Source organism: Molothrus ater, chromosome 3 (assembly GCF_012460135.2).
Source record: "Molothrus ater isolate BHLD 08-10-18 breed brown headed cowbird chromosome 3, BPBGC_Mater_1.1, whole genome shotgun sequence".
NCBI lineage: Eukaryota > Metazoa > Chordata > Aves > Passeriformes > Icteridae > Molothrus > Molothrus ater.
This window is the reverse complement of record NC_050480.2, coordinates 45,112,103-45,131,639: the sequence shown is the minus strand read 5'-3', so window position 1 is coordinate 45,131,639 and position 19,537 is coordinate 45,112,103. Positions and strand designations below refer to the sequence as shown.

The following is a 19,537-nucleotide window of genomic DNA, read 5'->3' as shown; positions in this document are numbered from 1 at the left end:
CTTAAATATAACATGCATAAACACCAATTTTTTAAATTTCTTGGATCTAAAACTGTAGTTTTCAAGTGACATGTTATTATCACCTGCTCTTGTACATTGTGCTAGTATACAGCACACTTGTGTCAATGTTGATTTCTTCTGATGCAACTATTAAAGGCGTGAACTGTCTGTATTAGTTGGCTGTTTACATACAACACAAAAATTCAAAGAAATTGCATTTGGAACAGTCTCAGGAAGTTCAATAATTTTCAGTAAAATCAAAGAATTTTTTTCAACTTTGTCTAAGGCTAAAATAAATTTAACTGTATTAAATTGTATCCCACTGTGTGTATTATATAGTATGTGGACTGCTTGAATAATATTATCCTGTTAAAAGTGCACATTAGAGGGTTTTTTTGTTGAATAACCTGTTAAGATAAAGGCTCTCCATGGCAAACTTAGTGCATCAAACAGGAAATGCTACATTTCTGGGACTCACAGAAAGCCTACAGCCACTGCAGAGGGGACTGTATAAACCAGAGTCTGAAGGTCTGCCAAAGAAAGTCCAAATCCTTTTTCAGCACTGAACACTAATCCTGTAAACTCTCCTGACCAGCTCCTAGATGTAGGAATTTGCTTCTGTTAAAGCTATAATTGATTTAATAAATGAAGATTTTTCATACCTAAACTTACTGCACCACCATATAATCAGTTGGTCTCATCATAAAAGAAACCTCTATTGTTTAAGCCTGGCTTCACAAGTATTTGTTAAACAGCATACTGGATTCAACAGGAAGGATGCCTCAGGAGTTCTTTGACTTGAACTTGAGGTTAAAGAAACATGTAACATTTATTCTGGTATTTACCCACAAAGCCCATTTGAATTTGTTTTGAAGATAAAGGAATCTTGAAATATCTCTCAAAATCATTAGCTACATATTTTTCTACAAAACGTGCAAAACTTAAATGGCCTGTGTACCTACGCGTGTCAAATAACAATTATTCTCATGTTGTACATCCAAAAAGAAACATCACTACAACTCCTCATTTCTAAATCTTAGACACAAATCCCAGAAAGGCTGAATAAAGGTGCTTTATGAAGTTTTTCAAAATAGGGAGGAAACAGAGCTGTACTGAACAGTCCAGTCTGGGTGGAAGTGGTTTAAAAACTGAATATAATTTGTGGTTGCTGTACCTGTCCCTTGCACTGTCACCAGCCTGCCCAGCCTCTGTCTTCAAATCTTGCAAGTTTGAGAATTTTACCCGAGCTGTGAATAGGATACCAAATTCAGCAAAATTCACAGAACTGAAAGCCTAGCTTTTAAGAGTACAGCCTTAGCATTTTTAAGTGACTATACCCTTAATTGTAATTTTTTTTCTTTTTTTTAGTTATAACTGAATATTGATACAGAATTTTTTTTATGACAAAAATGGGACGTGTAAAGAAATGAGGGAGAGCAACAGAATAGCAAGAAGTCCAGCAGAGAAGACCAAAAACAGCACCAAAACCTTTCATTAAGGAAAGAGGAGCTTAATCCTCGTTTGAAGTAGTTGAAATTAATTTAGGAATTGATAAAAAGACTCTATAACAAAGACTTCAAATGCTACCAAAACCAGCTTGTTTCCATTCTGAATGTCTCTTTTTATTTGTAAAGACTGGCATTACAATTGAAAAGGACTCAAAATGGAGTAATGTACACATCATTGGTGTTTCATGATGTAACTGATGGAGTCCCTGAATGGATATTGCTTCAGCTTTGCTTTTAAAAAATAATTTAACAAGAAAATCTTCAACTCCACTATCGATCACAGGTGGCAGAAATGAAAGAAAGAAAAAAAATAAACTAAAATTACTGTCAAATTCATAACATATATTCATATTGTTGGTTGATGACACTTGTTCCAGATGTACAATAAAGCCCACAACACTTTATTACTATGGATATAATTATTGTGAATGTTTTTTCATGTTGATCAACTTGTTTCTGAAGGTTGTTTTTTGATTGTTTTAAACTTGCATAATAAACATGCAATGAAACATTTCTTGTTAAAGTGTTTTTTGCAGCTGTCTTGTATTCATACAAAGATTTCATAAAGTAGCAGTGTTGTATCAGAGCATTACCAAAATAAGAGCAAAAAGCTAAAGAGGAAGGTAAATGTGAAATGAACTTGATGAGAATAACCTAATCTTGTCCTGAGACACTCAAGTCTTGTTAAAAAGATGTGCACAATCAAATCCCTTCCTCCTAAACCCACCAAAACCACAAAATAAATACTAAATTGGAAGGGAAGACAAAGAAAAAAAAATTATGTCATCATGCACTCATCTTCTGCATAGCTCAACCCACATATAGTAAGGCACTATTTCCCCACAACTTAGTGTCCACAACAATCTTTTTATGGTGCTCTGTGAACTATATATAGTTCCTTCCAGGATGATGAAATAAACAGACCAAATGAGTGTTGCTACCATGTCACCCCATGTGTGATCTTTTAGACAAGGGTATCATCTGGCAGTTTCAAAAATAAGCTGTCTCAAGTCTCTACTTGTGTGTGCATGTTATGTATAGGGACATCTTTTGTCTGTGCAAGTGGTTGGTTTGGTTCCAAAGTTGCTGTAATTTTTCATTGTTCTTTACTCCAGTGTCCTCAAAGCAAATACACAAGAAAATAAAAGCGCAGTTGGGTCATTAAAAACAGAGCTTTGGTGCTCCAAAATGCACACAGCTTTGGGGATTTAAGAAATCTTTTAGACATTCCAAAAAGAGCTGGGAAATGGACATTTTTGTCCAGAAATCCTCATTTTTGCTTAGTTGAGCTGGTCTTCATATTGTTTTCGGAAGCAATCACCAGCAGGGAAAAACTCCCAGCATCGTTCTTGATACATTTTCCAAACATATGATTCCTGAAAAAAACACAGTTAAAATTATTTAACTTGATTTAATGAGAAATCATCAACCATTACTTTTTTTTCTCTTTTATTTATATATCACTTCACTTTTTTGATTCTGTGCATGCAAGGTTGTTGAACATCAATCTTCAAGAATCATGTTAATGATTTTGATTAGTTGAGAATAGCTTTTAGGTTTTTGTCACCTGGTCAAAAAGCACTATAGAAATGCACAGAAGAGAACCAGGTAGTTTATTTCTTTTTGCACATCAAGGAGCACTGTAAAGCTCGTTAAAGTCGGCCACAAGACAGATAGGGTACGTAGAATATTTTCTGTCATAGAAATTTGACTGAATTTCTGCATCAGTCATTTCGAAACACGTCTACAAAAAATACATAAACCAAAATGACCTTTATTGTCAGTATTTTCTGAGTCAGTGGCGTTCTTCCTTTCTGATTATTTGTTTGTGTAGGGTTCTGTCTCGAGACATTCCAAAGAATAATAAAGAATATGTCATTTTATTTCTATTTTAATCGCACCACTTAAATGTGGTTTTTATTATGAAAATTTCATGGTAGAAAAGACATAGGTTACACCAGTTACAGATCCATAGAATTATTTAGGCTGGAAAAGACCTTTTAGATCATTGAATCCAACCATAAACTAGTGCCAAGTCTACCACTAAAGCATGTTCCTAGAAGTTATGTAGTATGAAGTACGCTCAATTTTCAAATTATCACCTATCAATATCACAGTATCAAAACTGAATAGTTAGTAGAAACCTGTCTTCAGTGAATACAGTAGGACATACTGCCAAGAAAACAGAAAGTGCATATAAAAAAGACCTTCAAAAATCTCAGCATGAAATTCTCATGACACATAAAATCTCATACTGGACAAGGCTGAGATTTATGCAAAGAAGATGATTACAGCAGACGTGTCAGAGTTCAGAAAGAGTAAACTATATAGATTTATAGCAAATCATCCTTCTGACCCAAGTCTGTAGGGTTATTTATGTGATACTATTCAGTTCTTTTGTGTTTTGATCTGCAACACAGGAACATTTGCTTAGTCAGCTGAAAGACTATCACTAGGAAAGAAAAAGACTGTAAATGTCATACATTTATTGGTCACTTTTAGTATATTTAAAGGAAGTTGAAGGGGGCACCAGAAATCTGAAAGAATGGAGAAGAACACAGTAGAAACCTCCACAGAAAAGTTCACATATTTTTCATTTTAGATATATGCACAAGTTCTTTCATATGGACTTATTCAGGAATGTAGACATAGAAGATTATATACAGATAATAATAAAAGACAAAGACTATTAAAAAAAGGATCAAAAAAGAGAAATTAAGAGTGTTGCTTTCACAGAATACTTCAATGTTCTGTTCATCATTACTTTTGTTTGTATTTATATTTTGTGGAAATAACAATTTAAAAATACCACATTCAGATACGAAAAAAGGAATGGAAAGTGCTTCAGAATTGATAAACCCTAACATAAAGCAACCAAAGTCTTCAGAATTGCTTAGAATGAGAATTAGGTTCCATACCATACAGGGGCTATCCATCAGAAAAATCTTAGTTTTTCCAAGCCTGAATGATTTTTATTTTAGAATCAGCTGACATTAATAGAGTTGTTCAACCTACCTGTCCTGTATGCTCGGTTTCATCTTTGTTAATAAGATACATCAGAAAAAACCTACAAGCAAAGAAACAGCTATCAATAGAGTGGAAACATAAGGCAAACCACAAGGAGAGGGAAATTCTTCAGCATGTACAGTGATAATGCTGTTCATGGACTTACAAGTTCCAGATTTTTATCTATGATAATATTCTGAGAAAGATTAAACACTTTCCTGTTTACATTCACTGTTCAACGAGTTGTATATTAAAATGCACGATAGTCAGTTTGATTCACTGTAGTTAGCAACTCAGTTTAAACAAAGATTTTCTAAACTTTCTATTCCAAAACTTACAACAGACAACATTTTCTTGCCTATGAAAACCCACTTGGAAGCAGACAGAAAACAGTCATTGGAAATTTCTTCTTTTTCTCTTCCCACACTGAATAAAAAATGCTGAAGATATCTAAGAGATTTCTACTGCTGGAATTACAGGTTGGGAATATTTTAGTAGTGTACACAAGATCAACATGAGCAGAAAAGAATTTCTAATTTAAAAAAAAACAACATTAGTCTTGAGGGTTTGAGCTGACATTAACTGGGTGAAAATTTCAGAATTCCACTCATAAGAGACATTCTCTCCAAATATATGTAAAAACATGAAATAGGATCATGCACAGAAAGAAAAAAAAACAATTCCTCGGGCTGAGGCACTTTAAAGCAAATATGCTATAGTATATTATCTATTCAGTATTTATTAAATAGAAACAAAACCCTGTATGGTAGTACTTCCAATGTATTTTGTTTGCACAACCTGTTTTTCAGGTGGAAGGTTTCTATAGCCATGTTTGACTTTGCAGTCTCCTTATTTTGTGCATATACAGTGCCAGTTTAAAAACACAAAGACACAATCCATCCCCTGCTTCATACTGACAGCACTAGTATGAAATACACTCTGGCACTGGATTTTAATACACGAGAGGAACAGTATGATAAAGTGGTTGTAGACCTGATAATTGGCTTTATTTAGTTTAGTGGTCACTGGTGCTCTGCTTGGATTTTCCAAAGGTGGACCCAATGCCCTTGGTTGATCCCTCTCATGTCTAGTTCCTCATTACAGTTCCCTTACCTCCTTTTGTCCCTGGTTCTCTTAGTCAGCCTCAGCACTCCACACAAAATATTTTGTCCAATGCAAGTTTTTTTTGTCTTACTGCTGTGTTTGTTCTCTCTTTCCATCAGTCTCCAGGCCAGGTCATACCGCTCCTCTGTACCTTACACCCCTCATTCAATTTTACAATTTATGTGACCTCTGCAACCATATATCAAGTTCATTTTTACCTACAATTTCATACAAACTTCTCGTGCCACAACCAAGCTGGACAGCAGGATATGAAACTTAATTAATTAATTCCTTGCTGTCACTGCCCCAGAATAATATATTCAGAAAGTACAAGTGCACACCAAAGCCAAATAGCACTATTACTTGTGCAAAAGAAGTAACCAGGTACCTGTGGAGGCTGCAAGGATTGTGAGTTAGTGAGGAGTGCATTTTAGTGTACTCACAAATAATTGGCCAAGTTGTGCTCCTGTAGTGTGTGTGTTTCAAAGCCATGAGGCACTGTATCAAAGTAGTCATTTCCTATTCCACAGATAAAGCACTTCGTCTAGAAGAAAGAATACAGAGCACTTCAACACTACATAAAACACCTGCTCTGCTTTCAGAAAAGGCAAAAAAAAGTGACAATTTTCTTGAAAATGGCAATGCAGCATATATATTATGTGCTGAACAAAAAGGCTTTTCTTTAAATTATTCAGACTGGATACCTCAGTAAAAACACATGACTAGCAGCTTAGCTACCATCAGAATAGCTTCTTACTGTTTAAAAAAACAAATCTTTGCCAGCTCTAAGTAAACAGGTATCAGGAGACAGAATGGCATACAATGATCACAGCTGACTTTTTTAATCTTGAGCAGCACTTACTGTGACACAGGACAATATTTACCTCAATGCTTGTCCAGCTGAAACTGAATATGCTCCAAGTTCACATACAAAGTGAAGCTGGTTTGCAACACTTTCCTGACTTCTTACACATATACTTCAATGACAGAATAGAAAACCACAAAGTACAAGATACTTTCACACATATATTAAGCAAAGAAAATTACATCTGAGATGAAATGTAACGTGACAGTGTTAACACCCTGCTTTAGAAACCTCTAGTTTGAGGATCCAAAAGATTTAAATAGCCACAGACATGCAATTCATTATAATTCACATTGTATGGTATCAGACCATGTACAGGACTGTATTTTTCTCTTAGTTTGAAAAACCATCCACTAGCTAAATCATATTTTGACTGAAAACATATACTCGTGAAATCTGAAAATAGGTATGGTTCAGCAACTGAATGTTCTTACCTCCATGTCTTCCTTAACTTGCTCTTGCTGATCTCTTAACTCACCAAAAGCATCAATAATTAAACCTAGGGTTTAAGTTAAAATGATGGTTAATGTTCAATAACAATCGTGACAAAGAATATCTGGAAATCCAGGGATAATAAATCTCTAATAAAGAATATTAAAGGAGAATCTTTGCAGAAAGAATAGAAACCAATATACATTCTGAAGACAACAAAACCATGAAGAAAAAAAAACAAGTCAAAGAAACACCAGCAACATGGCTGGCAGTACCGTTTTGAATTATAAAATGGGACAAGTAAACTTCTTTTTATTCCTAGTGCTCTAATCTTGACTTAGTACATTAAGATATACGTGGGTTTACAGTGGCCGAAAAGAAAAAATAATCCTGTACATTTAACAGAGATGAGATACTTATTACATGGCAGATGCAGAGAGGCCCAGAGCTCCATGCCTCCTCTCTCAAGATGGTTGTCATATAGTACAAGGTTCCACTATTGGAGCTCTGACAAAAGTAAGGGGTCATTTGAGGGAGATCCAGAAAGAAGAACAAAAAGAATCACAGACTATGGCTCGCTCTGTAAACTGCTTATAACTTTCCCTTCACTTACTCCAATACAATTAATGACTAACTCCACAATGACTATTGACACTCCTGTACCCAAATCTGGACAGTTAAGGACTCTATTCTTCAGCCACTCACAAAATGAAGAAATGAACCACATGAGATATGCCAACTCAGGGTATAAAAAAATCCCACCCTCCCCAAGCCCTTTAAAAAAACCCTGTTACTTGAATAACAGTAATAACCAATTTACCAGAAGTTAAAAGTTGCCTTTTGAATTTCCTCATAGTGAGGGTGAAAGCACCCTTACTGCTGTCAAAATTATCCTAAGTTATCTGTCAGCTGACAGAAAGCAATGAGGTATCAGTATTTATGACAGCAAGTGAACCCAGCAAAACTGTTCATCAATTTTTCCAAAATTGAGAATATAATTCTGTTAACTTGTGTGAACTTTCATAAAAAAATGACCTTTAGGGCATTCTTGACAATATTTTAAAGCTATAGAAGGGAAACAAACAGGGGTTTAAGTACTTCAGGTAATATCAATAAACACAATTAATGTAAACATAATTTTAAAAATCCTTTACATGCCAAAATATGTAATCCTTGACATGCCAAGGTATCCATTATCCAGATTATAACAGTGAGAAACACTATCAGTCAAATAGTATCACTGAAATTCCAAAGCTAACTAATGGCAGCTAACTTTCCACTGTCATTAACCAGGCTATACTAAAGCTGTTTCATATCAAGCACTTTTTTACTCTTATACATTGTTCAGATAAGGAAGCATTGTACAAAAGAGCAATTTTATGTAAGAAAAGATTTAACCACTTAAAGCTATGGTCCAAGTTTCACACCACTATTACCAATCTGAAGATCTGCCAGATGGTCAAGAACTTATGATGTTGGCAGAGGGAATACTGACAGCAGTAGTGATTTTGTCCATTGAAGCTCATGTAGGATGGGTTACACTGAAGGACAATTTGAAGTTGTGCCACAAGATTTCTATAGGAGGCTTTTAGAAAGAGCAATGACAAGACAGAAACTGCAGTTACATCAGTATTCTTAGGGCAAAACATTTATTTTGTTTCTATTGATCCAGTTAGAGCCTGTTGATTTTGCAGAGACCCGGAAGAGCAGTGTATGAGAGTCAGTCGGGTGTGATTTTCTATATAAACCTATCCTTTGTGATCTGCCCTGCTGTTCTGTCTGATTCTTAGGTTTGTGATTACCACAGCATTAAGATTTTTGTACTGCTAAATAATGCTTTCAGTCCCACTGTGGGTTACAAAAGCATACCTTGGATAATTGCTAGCAGGATGACAATCACAAAGAAGAAGAAAGTGATGTCAAAGATAATCCGATAGATTTCATATTCGTCTCCTGCTGGATCTTCTATTTCATCACCAATTCCTCCTCCTGCACGTACTCCAACATACATATGAAACATGTAGCACTAGAAAAGACAAAACAAAGGGGTACAAAGGCTGTTTGCAGCTAAAAGCAGAAATACCCAGTGTTACAAATTCAGTAATTGGTAGAACTGGTCTATGGTCTAGGAACTATGACACGTCAAACCATCTTTTTCTCTCCTCTGAGGTTATGCATATTTCTGATGGAGGGGACATGCTACTGTGCAGTAGCATTTCTGAAGCTGCAGTATTTAATGTTCTATCAGGATGTAGGAGTTCAATAAGATCAAAAGTTCAACTACCAGAAGCTCAGCAGCACCCCAGGATTCATGCAAAATCATTTCAGCAGTGTAAATAGGAAATATCACCACCACCATAATCATCTCCTTTTCCAATTTCCCAGCTCAAAAGTGAATGATTTTCCCTGGTTTTAGTGTATCAAATTCAAATTTAAAAATAAACAACCCTCTTCCTCAAGAAAAAATACAACAAAAAAAACCCCACAACCAAGCAAAACATCTTTGTGAATGCTTGTGCAGAGAATTAGCCTGTGCTAATCACTGAAAATATCTGAGAATAATACTGGGAAACTATGATACAAAAAGTGCTATAATAGGTCTGTCAGAACAGTTGCCTGGGATGCTGACAATACAAAATTTCCAATTTTATCATGTTACAATTTAATAGAAAATTATGGTATCACTCTCTAGAGGTCTAGAGCAGGTGATTGGTTTTTTTTTCTTTAAGCACCTTTGCAAACTATAGGTAAAGGGTTCTCACCCTCTATCAAAAAATAGAAATGACAATAAGTAACTCCTAAAACCTCACCATACAAAAAAATCCATTCTTCTATTTCTATGACACACTGTCCCCAAAATCCCTTCTGTAAGAAACTGATATAATACCATACAATGCTGAGTGACCCTTGCCTGAAAAATCTAACAATTTCCAAAGATAATTTATACTCCAAGACTAAAAGGTAATTATTAACTTAATGAGTGAATGTAGTGTTACTTATTTAAAAGGTTTTGGTTTTTTATTTCTAAAAAGTTATGTATATTAATTTTCTTTTAAATCCCATTTCAAGTCTTAGTGTTTTTACAACCCTGATTTTACAGCATATCACATGTTATTCTAACTAATTCCTGTACAATATTATAGCCTTGTGGTATGAGAGTATTTTCAGAGAATTACAGAGCAGGTCAGATCAGATCACTTCATGAGATCTCATGAGATCTCGACTCCAAGCAGGGCCCACTACAACCTCAGAAAAAATGTTTTAGACTTTATCCAAGTCAGTTAATTCATACAACTTCCTAAGGATTGAGACTGTAACAACCTCTCTGAGCAACGTGATCCTTTGGCTCCCTCAGTAAGAACACATTTTTCCACTTTATGTCCAGTCTCCTGCCATGCACATCCTGTTAGGAGCTTGGATGGGTCTTCCCAATAATCTTTCTGCAGACACTGGGAACTCCTCTTACCCACCCTCTACCCTGAGACTTTCTCTTCTCTAAGCCAAACAAGCCCAGTTCCCTCCACCTCTTCCCACAGCAAGTGCTCCAGCACCTGACAGTTTAACAGCCCTTCACTGATTCACATTCCATTTTATCTGGTTTTGGTGCGCTGAATGTCCCAAACACAACAAAAATAAACATATACTACTCTAGTTTGTCTATTTAGTTTAGTTTATCTATTTTAGATATATCTATTTATTTTATCAAATAAATAGTTTATCTGTTTATTTGGCTTTTAAATGTTGTTGACTCTCTGGAAGAGATTCAATTCATGTTGCATACACACTGAAATACATGTACCATGATTTTTTTTACTTTTTTTTTTTTGAGAGATATTAAGTGCAATGCATCTTGGAAATTCTTTTTGGTTTAAACTCTACCAGTCATAACCCCAAAGCCTGTCACTGTCTTAGTTAGTATAAAATAATTTAAGACAGTTCTGAACACTGTAGTTACCGAACTGTCTATTAAAGATAACTGTGGCAATTCATCTAAGACAAACTGACAGATTTCAAAGCTTAAACAAGCCTTTAAGTATTTTCATTACCTATGAAAATGCTTGCCTATGAATAACTTGTTGAATTTCGAGATTCAGAAGTGCTGCCCTTCAGCCAGCTCAGCTTCACAGCTTGTAGTTATTTTGCATTTTTTGAACAGCTACAGCAAAGTACAGCACCACATTTCTTCTACTCCTTATAGAGGAGTTTTTTGAGTGTACACAAGATCTATCTATTTGTTGAGGATATTCATCATATTTGTCCCTTTGTTTTCAACTGCAATATTTCCTGCCTGCTGGCTAATGATATCACTGTATGAATTCCAATTAACAAGAAGGTCAGGACAAAACCATAACAGCTTGAGGGAAAAACAAACAAGCAAACAAACCAAACTAAAAACTAGAAAGCAAAAACAAGACTTACTGTTAGCATATCATCACATTTCATGTCTGGCATGTCACCATCTTCACTCTTGTTGTAGAACTTGCGGAAAAAATTGAATGCCACTACTGTATACAAGTATACCACTACTGCCAGTAATCCCACTGTTAGGACAAGCTGGAAGACAAAATTACAGAATGGGTGTAACACCACTATGGAATTGTGATTTATCTTTTCTTTAAAAAAAAAAAAAAAAGGAAACTAACAATAAACTGTATGTAGTAGCAGCAGGACAACTTTTACTCTTTATATGTTTTTGTAATACAGAGTAATATATCTTCATATTCTCACACAAAGATTGTGTATTTCCTTTTTTTTTTTGATCAAACATAATTAAAAAGACAAATTACACAGAAAAATAATTACAAAGACAAATCTTATGGACAAATAAAAATAATCATTAATCCAATTATTAGAATCATATGAATTCCCCAAAATCAGATGGAAGATCTGAAAATTCACTACCTAATATAATACTACTATCATCTAGTACATAATTAATTGAAATACAGTTATCTACTAATTTAATAGGAAAGCAACTTTTTTTTTTACATGTATGAAATTACATATAGAAAGCACATTGTTCCTAATGTTTTGATATCTAAGAAAAGCAGCAACAAGCAGTCCATTGCTCAACTGTAGCATCATTCTGATTTTGCTCTGAGCTTAATGGAAGCAGCTGGGAGGGAGCTTCAGTATTCTGTAAATTGATATTTCAGTTCTGTAGCTCCCAGACTGAAAAAGTTCCTTATAAATAATGCCCCCAGTTAATTTTCTAAAACTTCAGGACTGTTTTCAGAAGGGAGAATACCTTTGCTTACAAATCCTACTGTCTAGCTTCATCATCAACTCAAGTTCTAGAGCTCATGATGAAAGAACATTTCTGTTGTCAACCTGCAGAGCGCCTGACTCAAGTAATGAAGTGATCTTTCCTGTGTACTCCTTAAGTAAAAAACTGGAAAGAAGTGACAGTTGATACCTGTTTGCCATTGTGGGTAACTGATGACAGGATAGTTCGTAATGTCTTGAATCCCATTGCAATGTCAAGGAGATGAGCAGCAAAGAAAAAATTGTTGTAATGGCCAAGGACTGACATGGTCATGTACCACGCTAGGTAAAGGAAAGACTAACAGAAAAAACAAGTACATTCAAAATAAAATTTATGGCTTTCATCTTAATTCAAGACAATAAGGAAAAGTAAAAATTTCTCAAACATGCTTTTCTTTAAATAGAAAAAAGTTCTTTTTAAAGAGAGCATTTTCTAGATATTGAGAATTTTCTATTCATGTAACAATATTAAATCCTCAAACACAAAGTCAAAAAGATATGGGCAAAATCAAGAAATTCAGAATTTATACTATAAAACTAATTTTGGAATTTTTAAACCCTTATTTGTAAATGTCTCTACTGTAAAATAAAATCTGATTTAAATTACTTTTAAAAATAATTTCTAAATAATTACATTAAAATATTAATGCCCAATGTTAGCTAATGACAATTACAGAACTGTGCAGGCAACAAAAGGAATTTCATAATTAAGTATATTTAAGTAACCATGAATGTTAATTTCATCTGATCCTCTATCAATTAATTTTTATTGAACTTAAAGACAAGTACTTATCAGAGAAATTATACTTCATCCCTTAAAAAAAATACTAGTCCCAAACAAACACTGTTTACAGATCATGCTGTCTCTAGACCTGGAGGCTTACTGTTTCCACTTTTCCTGAGTACCTTCAGATTAGCCTTTCATTTTCCATCTGTCATAGTTCCAAAATAATTTTCCCCAACTGTTTTCCTTACCAGTAAAATAAGTAAATAGGCAAACGAATAATTGTAAGACGGAAAAATCATATGATGACTGAATTAAATTGCATTTTAACATTCTTGCTTATCTCTTCTTGTTTTTTTTCTTTTAAAGACTCCCTTTTTCAAATTATTGGAATAATTTGTATCATTCTGTTGCACATCTTACTATTGGTTTCAGTAATACAAATTTAGCAATTCAAGATATATTAACTATATTGATCTGACTGTGCTCCAGGAATATTCAAGTGTTCATTATATTTATGAACAGGAAAAATGGCACTTAGCATTTATAAAGTAAATTTTCTAATTCTACAGTGCAGTACTTTCTTATTGCTTCTAATAAAGCTATCAGAAATAGGGCAGGAATTGACCGAGGTTCTATTAACTACTACCAATGTAACTGAAAATATTTTGACAATGCCTCTTTAAGCTTTCAAGATTTTCTTCTTGTAGTAAAATAAATACATTCCAGAGTATTTCACACCTCTCATTGAAGCACTTTGCATTAACACGTGCTTAGTTCATTTTAGAACATGAATATATACATGTATGTATAAACTGAGAAACTTACATTATCAGTGAAAACAACTCCTAATTTCCACATCTGATACTTAACATCAATGGAATTTAGCCTGTAAAAATGAAGAAAAAAAGCATTTAATAGCAAAACACAACTGGAAAACATTAAACACAATCTGTAGGAAGTGCATTGTCACATAGCAGGAGTCAACAGCTGATCAATTTCTTCAAAAGCTGAAATACAATAGAACCTTGTTCTAATTCAGACTTTTACTCTGGAATGAATCTGGCAAGAAACAAAAAAGCAAAAATCAAATTCAAAACACTGTTTTGAATTCATCAGACCTATCGTTGATTGATTTCGAAAATGTTATCATGCATACGAGTGACATAAGCTGTCTTTAAAATCCATGGAGAAAAAAATATTTTATTTTCTTTTTAGTGCAACCCACCTAAGTCTGAAGTAGCTAGTCAAAAAAGGTAACCGAATTTGCACCCTAAAATGCCAATTCTTTACCTTAGTTATTATAGCATACCTTGAGTGACACAATTGGATGACATTAAAGACAGACAAATTTATATCAGATGAATCTCAGAGCTTGTTCAGAAAATTGACCCATTTTTCTAAGGATATAAGGAAAATCATTAATGAAAACAGGATAATTCTTACCAGTTAATGAGTTTTAACATAGGTACTTAGGAAAATCTTCTATTAATGTTACTTTTTTAAAAGTAGAAAGCATCTCATCAGATAAAAAACATTCTTTATTAACTGTAAACTAGGTAGGAAATACCCTTTTTATTGCACTGTGTCAAAATTTTGTGCCAGACACTTAACAACATCAGCAGGTGATACTTCATCAAGAATGTTGCCCCTTGACCATTACAAAAAAGAAACCACTGAACCAAAACAAACCAATGAGTTATATGGTGTCTGTCAGCTTTCTGTGTGTCTCAAAGACAGAACACAGAACAGATTATTTTGAAGTATCCTGCACAAAGCCTCTGTAAGGATCCACTAGGCTTAAGATTCCCAAGTAAATAATCAAAGGAGGAGTTATTTTACATTAGCATCCATAAGGGGAAAGGTTTGAAACTGAGATTCCTTTATGTGAATCAAAGGAACAGGCTGGGAATTTGGATGTTAACAGTGACTGTGCCTGCCTCTCAACCACAACAGCTGAAGTCCCTATCCACCTGCAGATAGGCACTTCTACTCAGACTGACAGACACATCCACACTTTTGTAAATCCTATAGTGTCATCATAGCAAGTACAAATCTTGAGACTTCAGGTGAAAAAACTACTGCAAGTAAAAGTCCTTACTTTTTCACTAGCCAGATATACTGTCACTTGAGGGAAAAGTCTACTATTTTTCCAGGAATAATTCTGCTCTCTGAGAAACTACAACACTAAAAAGGGGGTTACCCACTCCAGAATATTTTGAAAACCTAGGTCATTGTTTCTCATGGAAAGGAAGAGCAAGACCTTTTAAATTCTTCCACATTCTGAGGCCAACTGCATTCATTGTTTGTACACTTCATATTTAGGATATGGTTTCTCACCAACCTATAAAAACTTCAGATCTTCCAGGAGAAAATAATTTACAATTTTTCTATTCTTGAAAGTGGATGACTTATGGGAGCATTTGACAGAAGCCCTACTTATTTTCCAATTTAGCCTTATGTCAAAGCTTGCTGCAGATGCTTAAGCCTTATCTGCCTCTTCTATTGACTCTGACTAAACTAATGATCCCACAAACAACAGCAGTTAGAAAGGGAAAGAGAAATAACAATAGCACCCTCTGAAAATTAACTTTCATGTTTGTGTCTTCCACATTATTTTCTCAAATATTCTACATCCATGATGCATCTAATTTAACATCATCCACCCAAAAGAAGAAACAAATTCTATGGAAAAACAGCAGCACTGTCTCCATCTCAGTGTGCAAAATTTAACTGTCTTTACTGTCTAATCTACAGGAAAGCTCCAACCACATCATCCTTCTAAGCTGGCTACAGTTAAATAATACTGCAACATATTTAAATAATATAAATATTAAAATATATACATTTAAATAAATACACTTAAAAATATTCAAGGCTGCATCAATGAGCTGGATGGCTTTTGAAGAGTCAGTAAAATGCATATGTTTTTAATGCAGTATTATCACTGCAGAAGCTTTTGAAGCACGGTCACCTGCAAGTAGGGTGCTTTAAGTCCCTTGCAAAAAGACAGATGCAAATCCCAGGCTATCTTTCCAAAGGAAAGGGAGAGAAAAAGTAGGAGCTAGGGGTCAAGGAGACTTGTTCAATTGCATTGAAGATGAAAATGCTGCTCAGTGCACTTCCCTCCTGTGTTGTGAGACACAGCTATCTGGGCTCTGCCACCTCTTCCTGGCACAGGCAGAAGCATCAGAGCTGAAACTTACACCAGGTTGCACCATTCTCTATTTTCTTCCCAAATTATTGCAGTAAGGGATCAGTTCCAATGCTTTTTTCTACCTCTTTCCTCACTGCAAGGTAAATACATGTCAAATTTGGAATATGGAATATGTGTAAGTTTTAGTAGCTCCATTAGTATTCATTTTTGAAACTGTTAAAAAGTGGATGAACATACCTTCCTGAAGAGTATATTTTTTATGCGACTGGTTCTGCAAATTTTTATAATAGTTTTTTATTTTCCTGCAACATATTAATCTGTTATGAATATGAAATGACTCCTCCAGGGAGAACAGGAAAGATGGATGAGGTCATAAATTTTTTTACTGTATATAACATGGAGGAGATATTAGAGATGTTAAAAAAAAAAGCATCCTTTAGACATGATTCTTAAATTAAATATTTCATCAGCCTTGTTCAACTGCTTTATTCTGGTCTGTTTTTTCAAGATTATTCACAGAAACATTATTTAAATATTTTTCCCCTCATATTAGTATGAGCACACAGGGAAGGGAAAGTAGTTTTATTTTGGTTTTTATACCAATAATAAAAGTAGTAGGTTTTTTCCTAAACTGAAGCATGGGTCCTACTGCAATCCAGCAGGAGCAAAACAGCATAGAAGAAAGCAATCAGGAAAGTACTACTGCCACAATATTAAATTTTATTTAGTACTGAAATGCCACAGAGTCCTTGAGCTTTTACACTGCACCTGATTGATTGTTCAGACAGACTCCTGATTTATTAATATCCATCTTTTATAAAGATGGATAAAAGAGCCATCCTTACAAAATCAGCTCTTGCTTCAATGCACTTCTAATCTACCAGTAGTCTCACTGCCTACTTCTCATAATTCTTGCACACCCATTGATAAAATGTTTTTAGAGAGAACTTGAAATAAACCATTAAATCAGAATCTCTGTAGCATTAAAATTCCATCTGTTAAAATATGTTCTATCTAGTTGAATACCTTTTTATAATGCAGAACTGGAAAAAACATTTTTTGCAGTGCTTTATAAAAGCCTGTTCTTCAAAGGAGAATTTACTACTCTGAATTTCTAGGGGCTTCTCTTCATTTCCGTCTCCCAAATGATATATAAATGCACAGTTTAGGGAAAACAAGTTATAAAAGGATGTGAAGATTAATCATCCAATTCCCAGATTTTACTGGTCACTAGCACTTAAATTTATTTCATCATCTCCTTATAATCAGAACAGACAGGGCCATTTTTGCCCATTCTTTCCAGCAGAGCTGAACTGAGAACTTGAAAAGGAGATTCCAGACCAGCTGTGATGACACTATCCAAAGAGTGGGAATGTAATGTATTCATGCTGTGCACTAAACTAAATCTTCATACATAAAAAACCAGAGAAATCCTGCATATACATTGTCTATAATTAATTAAATTTACTGTATCACACAACATAAGAATTGATTTCTTATGCAAGTGTACGTGAGCAACAGATGTTTTGTCTGAATGACAAACTCGAATGCTTGATTTTAACTTACAAAAAACCCAACAAAATTTAAAAAAAAAAGAAACAAACTAAAAATCCCAATTACAAACTGTAGGCAAATGCTTACACAGCAGAAAAGGAGCTATCCTTCTTTGGTTTCTTCTTTTCTCGAGCATCACTAAAATCAAGAGCAGCTTTGTCCATTCCTAGTAATTCGCTGATCCTGTCACGGCCATAGAACTCACCGTATTTATCCATTACCTAAAGTTAGAAGGAATATTCAAAAATATTCATCAGTGGGGTAGATCAGCAGTTATTTGGCCTGGATCTGAAGACAAGAGGTTTAACACATAAGGAGCCTGAAAACAGTGCTTCATGATTATGAATGACATTGTCATCACAAGATCTTGAACATAGATTGAACATAGAGTTGTGGCAAAAAACAATTTTCAGTGAACTCAAACTAGGCCCTATCTCTTTCTAACAAAATTTAACATGTTTCATAAGTAATTTTCCTGGAAATAAATATTTACTTGCTTTCATTCTGACTGAACACACAGCTCCTTCCTAAATATTATCTGTCTCTTCTCATTTCAAAAAGAATAGTCAAATACAAAATTTTTTAATAACAAGATCATAACTCAGTGACTCCTGTAGGTGAAGAGGTATTTTGCCAGCTTTCTAATAGGAAAGGCTTTAAATATTTATTGATATTTTTTCAGATTTTTAGAGAAGCTTTTTTTGTAGCAAGCCTGGAAACACTGCTTCATTATATGTATTATTTTGTAGACTGAGGATTAAAATACAAATATATATAAAAGAAGACATTCATTGCAAGTAGTACATTTCAAGACAGTTGAATCATACAGTGCAGTTCCTCAGCCAAAGCTAAAGTCTTCCACACAACTTAAAACCATACTCCTTTCCTTTTGATTTGAGCCTTTCTTGACCATATACATTGACAGAACCAATGTAGAATGGTATTTTCTTTCTCAAGAACTCTGTGAGACTAATGCTTCCCCTTTGCTTTTACAGACATGTAGAAATCTCTACATAATAACCTAAAAGCTGAAAAAAAATTTCCATACCAAAATGAGTGCACAATTCAAAGGAATTTTTTGGTCAGGTTGACCTAAGATTTACAAAGCAGAAGAGCTAAGAGTATTAAAAAGCAGGTTTCCAAAATTATGATACAAGATTGGCATTAAAGTGTGAAGGAGGGGTAAATCTGATCTAATAACATGCACTCTCTCTTTTTCAATTGTGACCAAACACACTAAAAAGATTCTTTTTGCTGTAAGCTATTGTACAAGCATTAGATTTATTTCTTAAGAGCAAGCTGAGAAAACATTCAAAATACCATTTGTAAGAATGCTCAAGCCTAGAGGACTACAGTGGCACAAGGGCAGGCAAGAACCCAAAATATGGATTCACAGTGAATGGATGCTCTGCCTGGTCCCTCCCAGGGCAGCCTCAGGAGAGCCTCAGACCCAAATCTGAAATCCATCAAAATGAGTCACTGGTAAAACTCTCCAGATCATCTGTGAGACTAAGAGGATTACTGCCAAGGGATGCATACACTATGCATCCCATAAATGGGATTTTATTGGATGTTACAGGGTGTTCTCAATCTTTGCTTTCAAAGATTGAGAAAGGGATGGATTTAGGTGACTTGGGGAAGAAAAACCATGGGAAAATAAAGAGGTAAGGGACAAAAAAGGCCAGTGCATGTATATCCCTTTCAGGGAGTTATGGTTGCCTGATTATGCCGTGTGCCTAAATATCTCAATTTTTCCTGTCTTCTTATTAATTACTTTTTAACCTATTGGGTGAGAGACAACACCATTTTCTGTGTATGGAGGTAAATACATAAATATGGACAAGACATTTTACATAATTTGCATTATATGTACAAGCACACACAAAATTCTTCATGTAATTTCATGAATGTATTTGAATTCC

At 34.5% G+C, this 19,537-nt stretch overlaps 1 protein-coding gene across 1 annotated transcript in view; it reads right to left on the bottom strand.

Moving 5' to 3' along the window:
• Window positions 1-1,597: 1,597 nt before the first annotated feature.
• Window positions 1,598-19,537, bottom strand: part of RYR2 (ryanodine receptor 2) — a 385,720-nt gene continuing 367,780 nt past the window's right edge. The window contains 9 exon segments of the mRNA XM_054514420.1: window positions 1,598-2,884; window positions 4,524-4,575; window positions 6,062-6,162; window positions 6,918-6,982; window positions 8,785-8,941; window positions 11,335-11,469; window positions 12,332-12,478; window positions 13,733-13,793; window positions 17,703-17,836. Coding sequence (XP_054370395.1) covers window positions 2,789-2,884; window positions 4,524-4,575; window positions 6,062-6,162; window positions 6,918-6,982; window positions 8,785-8,941; window positions 11,335-11,469; window positions 12,332-12,478; window positions 13,733-13,793; window positions 17,703-17,836 — 948 coding nt within the window. The 3' untranslated portion in view covers window positions 1,598-2,788.